At 39.0% G+C, this 16,067-nt stretch overlaps 1 protein-coding gene and 1 pseudogene across 1 annotated transcript in view; one reads left to right on the top strand and one right to left on the bottom strand.

Moving 5' to 3' along the window:
• Positions 1–1,013: 1,013 nt before the first annotated feature.
• LOC131796968 (beta-alanine-activating enzyme-like) lies at positions 1,014–5,895 on the top strand (annotated as a pseudogene).
• A 976-nt stretch (positions 5,896–6,871) lies between these two features.
• LOC131796977 (uncharacterized) overlaps positions 6,872–16,067 on the bottom strand; it is a 43,750-nt gene continuing 34,554 nt past the window's right edge. The window contains exons 6-9 of the mRNA XM_066161531.1: positions 12,358–12,705; positions 11,158–11,178; positions 9,940–10,590; positions 6,872–8,692 (exon numbers count right to left, since the gene is read on the bottom strand). Of these exons, the coding sequence (XP_066017628.1) occupies positions 7,715–8,692; positions 9,940–10,590; positions 11,158–11,178; positions 12,358–12,705 (1,998 nt within the window). The 3' untranslated portion in view covers positions 6,872–7,714. The remainder of the gene's footprint in view (positions 8,693–9,939; positions 10,591–11,157; positions 11,179–12,357; positions 12,706–16,067) is intronic.

Here is a 16,067-nt window from a genome sequence, read left to right as displayed (position 1 = left end):
GGTGTTTTTTCTCAAAGGGAACAGTAACTACCTCTGTCTAGTCTGCATGTCAAATGTTGTGAAGTGTGCGGATGATCCACAAGTTTTGGAACTCTTACAAAAATGTTTGTAAGAATAAAAACAGTAAAAAAAAAATTACAGCAATTGGTCATGAAAACAGAGCAAAAAACTGAAAAAAAAACAACAATCATGAAAAAAGAAAGATTAATTAGGTGTTGAATTTGTTCGTCTAAGGCATGATAATTCTACTAAAAATAATGTGAACAAAACGTCTCTGACAGTGAGGCAGCTGAGCTTGACTGTTCCAAGGTTTCTTACAAAGGCAACCAGTAATGTAGGTTAGGGAAGTAATTTTTTTTTTGTCAAACTTTTGTTGTAGTTTGCTTATGGCCAACTAATGTCAAGACTATGTGAATGATACAGTGGCCAGTAAGTACAAAACAGAGTCACAAAATCTACACCACAAACACAAACTTAAAACAGAGTCACAAAATCTACAACACAAACACAAACTAGTTTGTGTTTGTGTTGTAGAGTTTTGTGTTAGTGTTGTGGACTTTGTGATTCTGTTTAAAGTGTTTGTTGTAGAGTTTTTTGTTTGTGTTGTAGAATTTTGTGTTAGTGTTGCGGATTTTGTGGTTCTGTTTTAAGATTGTGTTTGTGTTGTAGAATTTTGTGTTAATGTTGCAGATTTTGTGATTCTTTTTTAAGTTTGTGTTTGTGTTGTAGTTTTTGTGACTCCGTTTTGTTCTTACCAGCCACAGTAGAATGAAAATAAAGTATTTGTTTCTGAATTTTATAAACCAGTTCAATTTTTACTTCATTTTATAATCATGAGCTGAAACAAACTTGTGCAGTTTGAAAAATTTTAATTTTTGTAATTGAGCCACAATTTACAAGACCTAATAATTCTGAAACCATTTCTTATTGAAATTGATCAAGATTTTATAAGATGGGAAAGAATCTTTTAGTTTTTAAAATAAACTTAGTACAGATTGTATAATTCAATACACATGTAAATTCTATTTTCCGTTCCTAGAGTAGGGTTTGGTACAGCAGGGTTATTTAAAGACACCAAGGATTCTGTTCTAGTGGCTTCAACTTCAGGATACAGGTACTTGATTTTAAAATGTGATCAGTAGTTAGATATTAAAGAATGTAAATGTGCTTCACAACAAGGTAAACTATTTCATTTGATACACAAATAATTCACAGTGATGTCACAATAATTATGGTTTTGGGGGGGGGGGAAGCTGAACATGCTTCTTTACAACAACTTTTTCTTCGTTAAGTTTATGCTCAGCATATGTTTTCTTTTAAATGATGTGCTGTTGCATGGGGCACTTAAAACAATGAAACGGTGAGCTGTCAATTCTTGCTAAATGATTTAAAATAAGTGATTCAAGAAGTTTGCAACAAAGCGAAAGCTTTTCAGTGCACAAAGCCTATGTCAATTACTCCATCAAAGCTCATCTTAATTTTCATACATTGAAGTGTTTAGCAGCATTTTGCTAGCCTTCAATAGACAGCTACATGTATATGTAAATGACAAAAGCCCCCCCCCCCTCCCTTACTCCTCTAATTTGTCAAGTATCTCCTAGTTCTTGGCAGTTTGTCAGTACCCATTTGAGGAAGATTTATCAACCTATTACCAGTTAACCCTAATGTGTTAAGTATTCTGGATTCATTCCAACCTGAAAGATCCATGTTCAGGCCAAACCAGGCATAGAGTTGTGTTGCTGAGCAAGACACTTCACTCACCTAGTGCCTCTTTCCACAATTGGGGGCCAGTTATGGGCCACTTGGGACTTCAAGACTTTACTTATATTCTTCAAGGAGTTAAAGTGATTGAGGAAATAAAGTTTTCTGCTCACGATTGCAATGCTGAGCAATAATTCTAGCCTGGGCTTTAAAAAGGGGTCTGAACACCATTTAGTGAACCAAAGGGACTCTCCATATCCCGCTCAGTATCTGATGTTTGTTTTCTTTATCAGAATGACTGATTCTGCCCAAGCGTACAATGAGGAACAGGTGGGAGAGGCTGTACAAGAAAGTGGGATACCAAGGGAGGAGGTTTTTATTGTCTCCAAAGTTCATCCACGTTTTCTTGGTTATGATGAAACTCTCAAGTCTGTGGAAGAGTCACTTACCAAGCTTAAGGTAATTAGGTGTCAGCTCTCAGCTCTTTTACTTTTCAGCCTGAAATTTTCTTGAGTAGAACAAAAATAATGTCTAAGCCATGTGAGATCAATCAAAAGAAAAACATGGATGAATATTCTTCAGTTTCCATATTCTCCACACTCTTCTCTATACTTTTCCTTTGGTATTGGAAAGGAGAATTTGTTTAACAATCAAGAGCTTCTCTGGTTGGTGATCATTTCCCCTATACTCATGCCCTTATTGTTTGATTGTGGGATGATATTGTGGGGAGAAATTAGATGCTCGTCACTCTTAGGAGTTAAAGGGTTCATAGAAAAGGGTATTATTATGTATACAAACTTTCTTGCCACAGTCTTGTTGCAGTATGGCCTCAGTCAGTAAGTTGTTTGTTTGTACATATTTCTGCAGGTTGATTACATTGATCTCATGTTGATTCACTCAATGGACTGTGACGAGGGACCTGGTGCCCACTTGATTTGTCAACAAGGGGAGCCCAAGGGAACATGGGAAGACTCTTGGAAAGCGCTGGAATCACTTTTAAACAAAGACAAGTTGGTTTATTTTCTATCACATCATGTAACGGTATGATCTATTTTTTATCGCTAGTAGAATGAACGTAAAGAATCTTAACTCCTTTCAATACAATTGTGAGCCTATAGAATTCAAACTAAAGGAAGTCGTTTGTGTTTCTTTGCAGGGAAAATCCGAAGTATTGGTGTCAGTAACTTCGAAGTTGACAACTTAAAGCGTTTACTTGAGATCTCAAAAGTTCAGCCATCAGTTGTACAGAATTCCTTTGATCCCTTCAACCAAGATCGCGTAACCCGAGAATTCTGTGAGAAAAATGGGATTCGATACATGGGTCATAGGTAATGAAGAATCAAAATCATGTACTGTGGCTTAACAAGAAGTGTAGCTTACTTTGTGAGCGTTAAATCGCAAGATCGTTGTTGTGTCACCCCCCCCTCCCACCCCCCAAAAAAAAGGGTTGTGAAGGAGACTACCGTAAATGAGAAGAGAAGGAAATATTACTTACAGACACACTCACTCAAAACAAACCGCAAACAATCAAGCAAACAAAGTAATATTTGTTAATGCTAGCTATGCAGGCCACATGGACTACATGTAATTAGTCTTTACTCTCTACTCTTAGCTGCCAGAGATTTTGTGGTTATCCCAACTCTCAAACAGTCAGTTACGTGAGATTTTGTAAGTGGCTTTTGTTTTATCTTCAATCACAGCACGTTAGGTGATTCGTGGAAAAGAGAGGGCCTGCCTCCAAGTTCGATGCTTCCATTCCTCAGTTGGTTCTCAAATGGTCTTTAGAGAAAGATGTTATTGTGATTCCTCGCTCGCGGAATCCGAACCATATTAAAACAAACCTTCAGTTTACTCACGTAATGCTCAACGAAGACGACCGAGAGTACCTCGAGAGTCTTGATGGTAAGATAATCGTGCCCGACGACGGTCCTCCCTTCGATTCCCGATCAAAGCCGAGTGTTTCCGATCAAGAGACGACGGAAGAGGAAAAGACCGCAGACGAAAGCGCTCGGAACGAAAGTGAAGACATCAGTGAGAAATTGGTTTTATTGGGAGAGTTTGATGCAAAAGATTCCACGCTGTATTTAAGTTCTGATGATCATTGGATTTATGCGTTCGACTCTGCTTCAGGCGAGGTTAAAATGGAAATACGGAACTGCTGATGAAGGTGGATCAAAATGCGAGTTCAACTCTGATGGAACTGTCGTGTACTGCGGAACCGACGACAAATCACTTCGGGCGCTCAGCGCTGTCAACAGTAACCTTATTTGGAAGTTTTCGACAGAAGGGGCGATTACTTCCTCGACCCGAGTTGGCGCGGACGGCAGTCTCTATTTCGGGTGTCTAGATGGCTATTTTTATGCCCTTAATCCAGACGGCTCCCTCAAATGGAAGACGGACTTAGCGGCCGAAATTTGGTCATCGCCTGCTCTTCTAGAAGGTGGCAAAGCTGTGTTCATCGGCTCCATGGCTGAAGACTGGGCAAACGTGTTCGCTCTTGACAGTGAAACCGGCGAAATCATTTGGAAGTACAAAACAGCTGAACCCGTTTTCTCCTCTCCTTCCGTTAACCATGATAACAAGACCGTATTTTTCTGTTCGTACGATGCAAACTGTTACGCTTTTAATACTGAGAATGGTCAGGTGCTCTGGGTGTTTGAGGCCGACTCAGCGTTTCAGTCGTCACCTTTTGTCAGTAAACTGGACGGGACTCTCTTTGTTGGATCCACGGAGGGAAATATTTATGCACTGGATTCCGCTACTGGAAAACTCAAGTGGATTAGGGAAGGTTTGTTATCAATATTCTATTTTTCTCAAGTAGGGATTCAGAACATTTCGAATTCTCCAGTCTAATGGTTTGAAACAGTTGTGAAGTTAAACTTGTTAAGCGGTTACATTTTCTTTGGCGTGTGCCAAGCCTCGGAACAAATGAGTAGGTGAGAGAACATCGGTGTTTGTTTAGGAGAAGTGTCAAAGAAGAGTTACCTCCCTCTTCCAAGTTCATCTCCTTTAATTATACGCTAAGTTTATACTTAAACTGAAGATCATCGGCATGTGATGCATTTTCTTTTCCAGGTTTAAAGAAGGTTGTGAATGTAAAATACTTGCATTGTCATGGCATTTTTACTTGCAGAATTTGACTTCAAAGTCTAGTCACAATGTCGTGACAAAGGCGTAACTTCTGTTTTATACTCTATTGCTGTGTTGAAAAATTTTATTCAAGATAAGAAAGAGGGCGTCTTTGCTACCATACACGTAAGGGATTCGCGACATAATATAATGAAATGAATATCGAAGCGATCTTCGCAGTAAGGAACACTACTTAAGCAGTGGTGAAAACATCACTACTGCTTAAGTAGTATTCATTACTGCGAAGATCACTTCCACATTCATTTCTTTATCCGCAGGTCACATATATGATTTTCATATATTTACGGTCACTTTAAAAATAAATGCATTTTCATTTATCGACATATTTATTTGTTTATTGATTGAATCAGGAAAGGGTGAGCTATTCTCTTCGCCGTTTGTCGCTCCAAATGGAAATGTCTACATCGGTTCAGGTGAAGGTGAGATTTTAGCTCTTCGTCAGACTGATGGCTCACTCGTGTGGAGTTTAAAAACGGACTCCGCCATATGGTCGTCACCGCGCCTGGATAAGAGTGGACTGTTGTTCATAGGAGGAATAGATACTTATTTGTATGCCCTGAGAGCTGATGACGGACGATTGGTGTGGAAATACAAGACAGATGGACCTGTTGTGGGCACCCCGCTAATCACACGTGAGCACGTTGTACCACAAGCCTGAAGTTCTCAACCCGTAAAACACAAAATTTCTCCGTGGCCTATCAAACTAATGAACAAAATTAAAGAGAGGATTCGACTATGTGCATTTACTTTCTTGTTACAACTGATGCAGTGTAATTGGCTTTAGTTAACGTTGGCTGAAGGTTAAGCTCACAGAATCACTTGCGATGACATAGAATTTAAAACGCAGTAATATGCTCTAAATTATGCGTAAAAAGATAACATCAATGAATCCTAAAAAGTGGAGAACCTAAATTTAAGATAATTAGAAGGACAGCAACTCATATTTCACACGTCATAACTCAGATTTGGGGTGCCTGTGACTCAAGTTTCTGTGCTACTGAAACCAAGTGAATCGAGTTATTGGGTATCTTTTAAAATCTGTACTAAATAAAATAGTAGGCCCTTTTTTGTTTGTTGCTTTCCAAATAAAGGAAGTTTCAGATTTCAATCCAAAGTATTTTTAAAAAAGATATTGGCTTCATGGAGAAAGTGATTAAAATCATATTCATTCTTCTAAAAAGTAGCACACATGTGACATTAATGCTGCTCTCACTTTCTGTCCTACTGAAATCAAGGTGTTGTACAGTAGATTTTGTCACTGGAATAGAAATTAGTGCAGTAATAAAGTCGCTCAATTCAGAAATTTATTCAATTGGCAGTATATTCTCTATAGTCCCCATTTTTAACTCTGTTGGCAACGACTGATCCCCCCTCCGTTCCCCCTGAAACTAAAAATCCTTTAATGACTGGTCCCAAAACTACAAGTCCCTCAAGGAAGTCCAAATTTTCTGTCATCTCGATCTCAACTCATCGAAAAAACGATTGTTATCAATTACGATTCCTCTGACGCGATAGGAAAGCTTTTCAACCTTTTTTTTGGTAGAAAGTGAATGTAAATATTGAAAATGGTTAGTGGCCTGTTCGCAAAGTTCAAGATGTTAGCAGTCTGTCTCTCTATTGCTTATGGATTCCCTTACTTCTCGTCCTCAAATAAACTTATTATTGCGATAATGGGTGATTATCATCACTCATTATTAAGTGATTATGCACCTTAAACCAAAATAACATTTTCTCGTGCTAAACTGAGTGGTAACGCCCTAACAAAGAAATAAATGCAAATACTGTAGGCAATAAAGAAAGAGTGACGGAGACAAAAGTTGGCAATGAAAATATTTGATGTCACTTATGTCTGTCAAACATATCGCGATTACTGTCTGATAAAGGTCATATTAAGAATTTGACGGCGTAAATAAACAAAGCGGCACTGACCATTAATTGAAATATTTGTCATGGCGTTGTGTAAAAATCGGCACATCGGTAGTTGTTGAAAGGGACCAAAATACTGAATTACTCATGATACACTTTATTGTTGAGTCTAAAAATATCTAAGGCAACCTGGGATTACAACAAAAAAAATGGTTAATAAGGCGTAGTCACTAAAACAACAAAACAGGCAACAAACTTGTGTTTATCTGCCTTAAAGTGAAGCAATCTTTGGTACTCAACTAAAGAAAAAGTTGGTATAATCTATCTATTTGATACTTTTTATTCCATCTAGGGAATACCTATATTTATTAGGAAACCGGCTAGCACTCTAAGTCTCAAATCTCTCCCTCAGTTAGAGGTCCTAATTAAACGCTAATTTCGTAGCGTTTTAAAAACTAAAACCCTAAGTTTACGTCATTTTTTAGTTAATGGTTCAACGCATGATAACCTTCTTGGTTTAATTCAATGCCCTGGAAGCACTGTCAACCCAAATCATCTACTTAAGGTCGATTTTTTTCGCTATCAGTTAGCTTTTGTTTCGAATCGGTCACTTAATGACTGTAAGTTAACTCACGCGAAGAAGTTATCAGTGTATAGAGGTCTCTATTTGACACGTCTACAACCACATTCACAAAGTTATAGTAAAACATTCTTTAAACCTGTATGTTTGCAAAGCTTCCTTCGCGCGTTAGACACAAAAAAAATGACTTAGGGTTTGGATTTTTGTTTTAAGCATTAAACACTTATGTAACGTTCGACTTTGTTATTGATTAATATTCATGTATCCCCCAATACTGCTAATCTACTTGATGTAAAAATTAAAACATGGAAGACGGTTTTGTTATCCTCCGACATGTCTAAATTTCCATATCACACTTACAACGAGTATATGTTGAAAATCGTCTCTAGGTATGTCAAGAGTTAAATTCCTAGTTCATTAGTCGAGCAATGTCAACATCGTGTGAGCCAGTCTGCACCAACCTGGGAATCCATCCTTTTCTCCAACAGCACTGATCCTACGCACCATCGATGGAGACACATAATGCAGGGCGCGAGCAATGCTCATGGCTCTGTGGGACCACTCATGGGACAGGACATCAAAGTAACAAGAGGTGTGAACATCGTTGACCAGAATAGTGCCGCTCAGGGTTACTGGGGCGTATGCACCTTTCTCGTAGACAGTGCTGATGCTCTGAACTAAATCCTTCTCTGAACCATGGCTTCCCCTCACGTACACTGTGTCTCCGATCTTAACATCTCTAGCAGGGATGGCTGTTGCTTGGCCCATTACTCCCACAAACAGGAGATGGTCAGCAGTTATCGGGAGGATTTTTTCTTTTTTGGTGACAATTTTTAAAAATTCCTCCACAATTTCTGGCTGACGGTGGATGAAGGTGATTACTGGATCGGACTGGATGCCATTCTTTGTAATGACCAGGACTTTGTCACCAACTTGCAAAGATTCTATTCGCCTTGCTCGGCAGTTTGAATCATAGATAATGGCTGAGCCAGGATAACATCCACCAAAACCACCAACACGACTGATACCAGCATAACGACGAATACCACTTTTTGCGATAACTTTCGCGGTTGTTTCTCCTAACGGAAGTAAACCATCTTCAAATTGTGCCTGTTCTACTTCTCCCGTTACCTTTTTCTTTGTCGCTTCCACCTCCGCCTGTTTCTCTTTCAGTGCAGCGAGGCGTTCTTCCAACTCACGTTTCGTTTTATCACTTTTGTCTTTGTCTTCAAGTAGCCTTTTGATTTCTTCCTCTTTTTGACGAAGAGCCTCCTCCTGCTTCGTTATTCCATTCTCGTCCATGGCTTTTTTTATTTCTTCGTCAAGTACTTCTCTGGACACGTTGGTCAGGTGGTGTATTAAAGGTCCTCTTTGCTTTCTCACCTCGTCAATAATCTAAGAAAACCAAATAAACTTAAGAGAAAAAATCGAAGCACAAAGTTTAAGGGATGAAAGAGTGTTAATAGTTTTCTACGTTGTGTAAATTCCAAGAAACTTTGAAACGCATTTGCTTTAGTCAGCCATTTTGTTCGACGAATAAGCGAACAAATGACATTGAGGAAATCTGGCAACACGCTTCGAACATTTGATTGTCTGAAATTATACTTAGTCTAACAAATTCGCGTGTGCCATGTCGAACCGACCGCAACATTGATTATCTGCAATTACAGAAGGCAATCAACTAGCTCTCCCAACAATTCAACTTATTGAATTGTTGTGAGAGCTTTTTTTCAACTTCCTTCCACCACTTACACTAGGGCGTACAGGTATATTTGGTATCTCAATAGCGGAACTTCAGGACTTATATTTCGCCTTTGCGAAATTCTCACGCTCAGGAAAATATTGCAACCTATCAAGCTCATAGAATTTGGTTTTACGCCCCAAGTCAGATGAATTTTTTTGAGTCTACGACACGCAAAAGAAATTGGAGGAGGAGAAAAATAACGCTTTAAGAATTTAGTCTTTAGAAAGAAAATGTATGATGAAGTGTTCAAAACTCAGGGGGGGGGGAGTTTTTGTATTTCTCTTGACCCTTTATACACTATTTTGCTGACAAGGAGAATTTGTTTGGCAATCAGGAGAAAGAAAGATATTGTAAGGAAATTTTAGAAGCCAGTCTCTCTGAGGAGTTAATGGGGATAACAATGGTCAACCCTAACACCAAATGAATTTTAGAAAAGGGAAAGAAAACTGAAAGTAATAAAAGTTAACCCGAAAAAAGGTTAACCATCAAGAATCCGAGGTACAAAAAAGGCATTCAAAGTTCCACCTAAAAATATATCATTTTCTCGTGTAAATATCTTTTGTAATCTTATTCAATGTGAAACCCTTGTGATAGGTGTAAACCGCTTTCTTTGAACGATCATAATGCAAGAAATTTTACTCATTTGATGTGGCTCAGCTAAATACAGAGTTTTTCGACACTTCTTTTCTAGAAAACCCGACGGACGATTCGAAAGCTCACCCTCGAGTTTCTCAAGGATTGAAGTCCCTATTTAGAGACAAGTGAATTCTCCACCACCTTTTGCTTATTCCAAAAAAACGTTACACCATTACTAAGCAACAGAAAGGTTAGTCACCTATGCAACTGCTGACCTTCAACAACGAGACCTATAGATTTTGCTCTCAAAATGGACTTTTACCTGAAGTAACTCAGAGATCTGCTTTTTACAATCATTAGGCTCTTCTTTGAGAAGGAAACTGTTATCGAACAGCATTCTCCTTTCTCCTATTTCCATTATAAACTTTTGGACCCAGCCTGGCAAAGTAGAGATGTACCATTTCAAATGCTCTTCAATGCTCATCCCCCTTTTCTCTGCGTCGCGGGCAGCCTGGTCGCCATGTGTTATAATTAAAATCATGTAAGGGAAAGCTTCAGCCCCAAAAAACGTTTTAAGTGTTCTCAAAGCTTCGGCATCTTCGGCCCCAAATCTGTCACCGTACTTAATGGTGATGATAACAGCATCAAGACCGTCGGGGGACATGACAAAAACCTTGGCGAGTTCTAGAAGAAAGTCCTGTTGTTTCACATTGAAAAGACCAGTCATGCTCTGAGCTATTTCTCTGGCTTTTTCAGTGACTGAAACAGGAGCCACATCCATGATTCCCGGGGTGTCTATCACGGTCACCTCTCTTTCATCTTTCCTCTTCCCTGCATTGCAAACTTGCGTCACAGATGTACCACTTGAACAGTTTTCGAAACATTCAAATCCAAGTATTGAATTTCCAGTGGCGCTTTTTCCGTCCCCAGTCCTTCCAAACAGAACAATCGTTAGAGGATCTCCTGAAGGCAGCTTTTAAAAAACATTAAACGATAAAAAGAACATTAGAAAGACAGAGATCAACTGTGCTCAGATCTCTGACATGCACGTACCGCTCCTGAATGGCATCTTAACAGAGGGATCCCTATCAGCATTGACTAGGGAGTAACAGTTCTACCTGTGAGTAACTGAGTCTGGGAAATCGTAAACTGAAACTTTTGGAGACAGGGTGCACCAAATCTACTGCTACTAAGAAATCTCATCTAATTTTTCAATTTGTTAAGAATGATAAATATCTGTGCGCATAACCCGGTGGTCTGTTTAAGTTTGGAAAGTCACTCTCATTGAATATTTGGGTTTTCAAATAATACGATTGAATATTTCGAAATTTCATCGTGAAAACTATTTCAAATGGGTTTTAAAGATTTAGATGACAATTCAACTCTTCAAATGCTGCTTTCTGATTCCTTTCTACCTCTCCTCCCTCCCGTCACCCTTTACCGCCCCTAAGATTGCATGATCCACCCTCTCAAAACCACCCCTGAATCGATTTTGTGAGACCTTAATTGTAGCTTCTCTAGTTTTAACGACGATTCTCACCTTGATTGTAGCAACTTGTTCCTATGAAAGAAAACGCATTGAATAAAAATGAGTTGTAGCCTCACTAAGACAATCTCTTATTCTACTAGTTAAGAAAAAATGAGTTAGAAAAATCGATATCGTTTTATGTGATTGGTCGGTGTAGCTAACCGTGTCCCACTGAGCTACCCGTTAGAATTTCAAATAGACGTAAATATAGACTACTAAAGTCCCAAAACAATGGACATCAAAATTTTAGAGGTGAAAAAAAAGCCTACGAGATAAATATTATTCTCATGCTCTTAGGCGATGCAAATCAGAGCTGGAAAAAAAGAAAACCAAACGTCCTGACTAACCCTAAGCATTTTCCTATGGTTTCGTAAATGGAAAGTGAACCATTTATTTATTCCAAATGACAGAGCCTGAAGCCTTCTCACTCCCTTTAGAGGCCATCCTCTTTTTTTCTCTGTTTAGTATCGTCCGACCGACCCAAATTTTTGGCATTTTCAAGAAAAGAAAAGTAACGACGTAGGTAAACTATTTTTAACTTTAAATAATTCTTCTATTCTGAAACGGAGCATAGCAACAGCATAGAGAAAAACGGGAACAAAAGCAGGAAATCATCATCCTTAAAGCCATGGTATGTCGCATAGGAGTTTCGCTGGTTGATCCTTTTTCCCACGTTGTCCTTATTTTACAATAACATCAACCAACGTTTCCGCCATATCGATTTTGGGTTTATGTCTTGTTGTTTCCAGGCTTCACAGCAATGATGCTGGGGTACTAGTCCTCCTATTTAGAGACTTCTTTTAATTTTTTTCAATCCGATCGACTGACCCAACCTCAGAAAACGCATTCGACGCTAAACGAAAAAAAAGAGGGGGTGGCCTAGGGCCGTAAAAGCATAACTAATATAGTGCTGGATTTTCAAGAGCTTTCATAACAAACTCATAGAAAGAGAGGAATACCGGACTTTAAACATCGCTCGCTCTGCACTTTTGCCTCTATGGCTACAACCACCATCGTTATTGTCATCAGCGTTGCCGCCCTCGTTGTCATTGTAATTAATCACAATTATTTCAATCATGATCATTGTCATTGTCATCATCATTATAATCGCCATCATCGCTATCTTCACCGTCGCCTGCCGGTGTTATGGTCGTCTCCGTCTTCGGCGACTTAATTGTCATCATTAGTGCTATTATTTATCATCTTGCTCACCTTGCTTTTTAGTATCTCCTTCCAATTAAGGATAAATTTCTCCTTTACATCTAGTCCTCCAAGAGCCTCCGTGTATGCCTCCGTACATTCTTTGATTTTGCCTGGCCCATCCACGCTGTTCATTCTTTTAATTGCCTCTTTAAACTTGCGTTGAAGTTTGTTAACCTCGCTGCAAAATTCTTCAACGTCGTCATCTTCTTTGTCTTCGAGGTATGTCATAGCGAGAGCTTGAGTGTTTCGAAGATCATCAAAACGGCTTTCCAGATCCTCTATATCGCAGGTCAAAACCTGCTGTTGTATGTACGCTTTCGCATTTGGAATAACACTATTCACCGGCTGAAGCTCAAACTGCAAATAAGCAAAGAACTTTGTAACGGACTCCCAGAGTACACCACTTTATTTTCGATTGTTAATAGTCTCTTACGGAGCGATAGAATGCTCCACAAACAAATTTGAGAGAATTTAGATATTACTGAAAAATTTTCAAGAAGAAGCACTTCATAAAAAAATTAATCAACGTCAGTATCAGAGCAACTATGCACCTACCCCTCCCCTAACCCAATAACAGTCAAACGGTAACAAACCATGGTTAATGTTGGTTTAGGGGAGGGGTAGGTGCATAGTTGCCTAGATACTTACATTGATCCAAGAAAATTACCTCGTTAGAAGACTCTCCGACCCCATATTTAGAGAAAATGCATTAAATTTAACTTAGAATCAAAAATAATAATTGATCAATCCGGGCCATAGACAGTTTTGTCTATTCAATGACTTCCTGAAACATGACGTCATGATCCAATTTTTAAAAACGTAGGCTAGCCCCACATTTTAGTCCCGCATTTTTGTCTCTAATATTTATGGCCCTTGAGACCCATTTCACTTGATATAGCACAGAAAGAGAATCGCGTCGGTGGCAGTTTAATTATATGGCGTCGGTTGAAATGTGTAGGAGAAATCACTATTTAAAGTCGAGCTGCGATGACTTATTTGGGAGGGTTGAGGACACACATACTATCAGCATCATGTAAGTTTTAGAATTGTGCAATTTTTTTCGAAAAAATAAAAATATTACTATAAACCTAGATATATGAGCTTCACATTTATCAAAACAGACGTCGAGTGCATATTGGTCTAGTCCGAGTGCACGGCTGTTGTTGTTGTGACTTGCTGTCTTAGTCTGTCATGGCGTCATGGCTTCAGTCAGCTATCGATTTTCTCAGTATTCCTAAAGGTCCCTTTTTTCAATTCAGCTCGTGGATAATCATATCTCCTTCTTGAGAACAGTTTATCGACTTTATGGTAAAGGACTGTCGAGTTAGATGGTCTGGCAAAAGCTTATTCAAAACTAGTTTTCGGTTTAATTTAAAATAATATCAACCAGGACTCTGATCTAAGGAAATTCATCCTAGGAAATTGCAGATGAAACAGAAGCAAATATGTTATTTCATCAGTCGCTCCCTTCCACGAGGTAACTTTTAGGTATCTCGCCAGAAAGGGATCGAATTTGTGTTATTTTTTTTTTTTGCAATGATTTCATCGTGAACAAGACTGCCCTTGTGTGAAACAGCTGGAGGGCGCCCTTCAAATCAAGTAAACAAATAACTGGTGACTAAAGCTGGTCTAAGTGTGTTCCCTGAAATTTTTTTTGCAGAACTACCTCTAGTCCGAGACATTTTCTTTAAATTCTTCCGGAAATTGTTGATTAGATTGACGTCATAATGTTTTTTCATCAGTCGCTACTCTCCACGAGGTGTCCTGTAGACATCTAACCAGAGAGGGATAGAATTTGGACCATTTTTTTTGGGACCATTTTATAGGAGGGAAGCACACCATTAGTACTCAGGGAGGGGTGGGATGCAGTCTATTAGTACTGAGGGAGGGGTGGGAGGCAGAGTGTTATTACCTAGCGAGGGATAAGAGACGGACCATGACTACACAGGGAGGGGTGGGAGGTGGTTGTAATGGTAAACACTACTGGTTAATGGAGCTTTTACTCGATCGTACAAATTATTTGAATCGGTTTCTCGACTGACTTTTTGTATGTCAAAATTTTTGCGCTGGGCCGTGGCGTTTCTTCATTTTTGTCGTCATGCGAAAGCGAAACTGCCACGTAAACACTGGACTTTGATTTCTATTGAAAATATCGCGTTTGCGATCATCCACTGTTGATTTATGCGTGTGCCTTTTGAGTCGACTTGTGCACCATCAGTTGCTTCACGTTTCTCTTTCTGTATACAGTATGTAATTATTACTCGGGCTTTCTGAAGGAAACGCCTGAGGTATAAATTCGGCTTGGTTTTTTTTTTTTTTTTTTGCGTTCAGTCACAAAACGCAGGTCCACTACAGCGCATGCATAGAATGCGCATGGTTTAAAGCAATGGCTGCCTTCGTGGACATTTCCTTGCTTGACGTACGCGCAAGAAATTTGATGGTTATTATGCTCAGTATACATACAAAGTCACACACCGTTCGCGTTAGACCCACACTTAAACTTGTGGAGCGTTTTAGGAACGGGTCGGTCCGCGAACTTTACGAGAGATCAATTTACGAGCGATCCTTTACGAATGAACCTTCTATCGAGAAATATCAAGCGAAACCTGCTTCATCAAACGAGCTATCTCATATTATGTTTACATGTAGACACAACCATGTATTTAAACGTGATCGAGAACCCAGTAGAATACCAGAAGCTACTCTGAAACGTCTCAGAAGAAAGGGCAGAAAACTGAAGGAATTTGTTTATGTGTGTATTCGTCCAAGGAATTACACCGAGTTCGCCCCTTCGAGTTCGCCCCTACCTTATGCCATGTTCGCCCCCACACTTTTCGAGTTTGACCCTACCAAGTCGAGTTCGCCCCAAGATTGAGTAATCTCTAAATGAGTTGTTCTCTGTCGAAAATTACAAACAAGTTAGAACCAAGACAAGTTTTGAATGTTAAGTGCCGACGGCCATTTTGAAAGTTTATATGTGCGTGGGAGCTGGGGCGACCGGAAACAACAAATAAATTAACCGGAAACAATTTTGCTATCAGTAATGTTTCAAAATGGTCAAACAGTGAAATACAGAACTTTCGTTGATCAAGACTTTTAAGGCGTAGTTTTGCATTCTTCTTCAGTCGTATATTCACAAATAAAGTTAAGCAGAGTGAATGTTACACATTCGTTACATGTCGTTGTCGCGATGAAAGCGTGGTTTTGCATCTTCTTAAGTTTGGTTGCTATAATCGAAAGCCCTATGAAGCGTGGAACGCATTCTCTTATCAAGTCTTAAATTATCAAAAGAATCATCAACTCGTGGTTTCGTAAATTCTTCAGGTAAGTATCATTGAAACTGTAACACATCTCTCACAAGTCTAACAACTTAAGCCATGCTGTTGCGATGAAAGCGTGGTTTGTATCTTCTCAAGTCTGGTTGCTATGGTCAACACATTTCGTGTTCGTTAGATTAACCGAGGTTGTTTAGCATCTTTTCGAGTCCGAATAATAAGTAAGCATTGTTGTTTTGATTTAAGTGTGTTTCACATTATCACAAGTGCAGAGTATTATTTTCATAAATAAAGCTAAATGAGGTAAGTATCATTGAAATTGTTACACATCTATCACTGGTCTAAAAATTAAGCAATGCTGTAGCGATGAAAGTGTGGTTTGCATCTTCTCAAGTCTGGTTTGCTGTGGTTAACACATTTCATGTTCGTTAGATTAACCGAGGT

This window comes from Pocillopora verrucosa, chromosome 1 (genome assembly GCF_036669915.1).
Source record: "Pocillopora verrucosa isolate sample1 chromosome 1, ASM3666991v2, whole genome shotgun sequence".
NCBI classification, from domain to species: domain Eukaryota; kingdom Metazoa; phylum Cnidaria; class Anthozoa; order Scleractinia; family Pocilloporidae; genus Pocillopora; species Pocillopora verrucosa.
The sequence above is the reverse complement of the archived record's forward strand: the minus strand, read 5'-3'. Positions and strand labels throughout refer to the sequence as shown.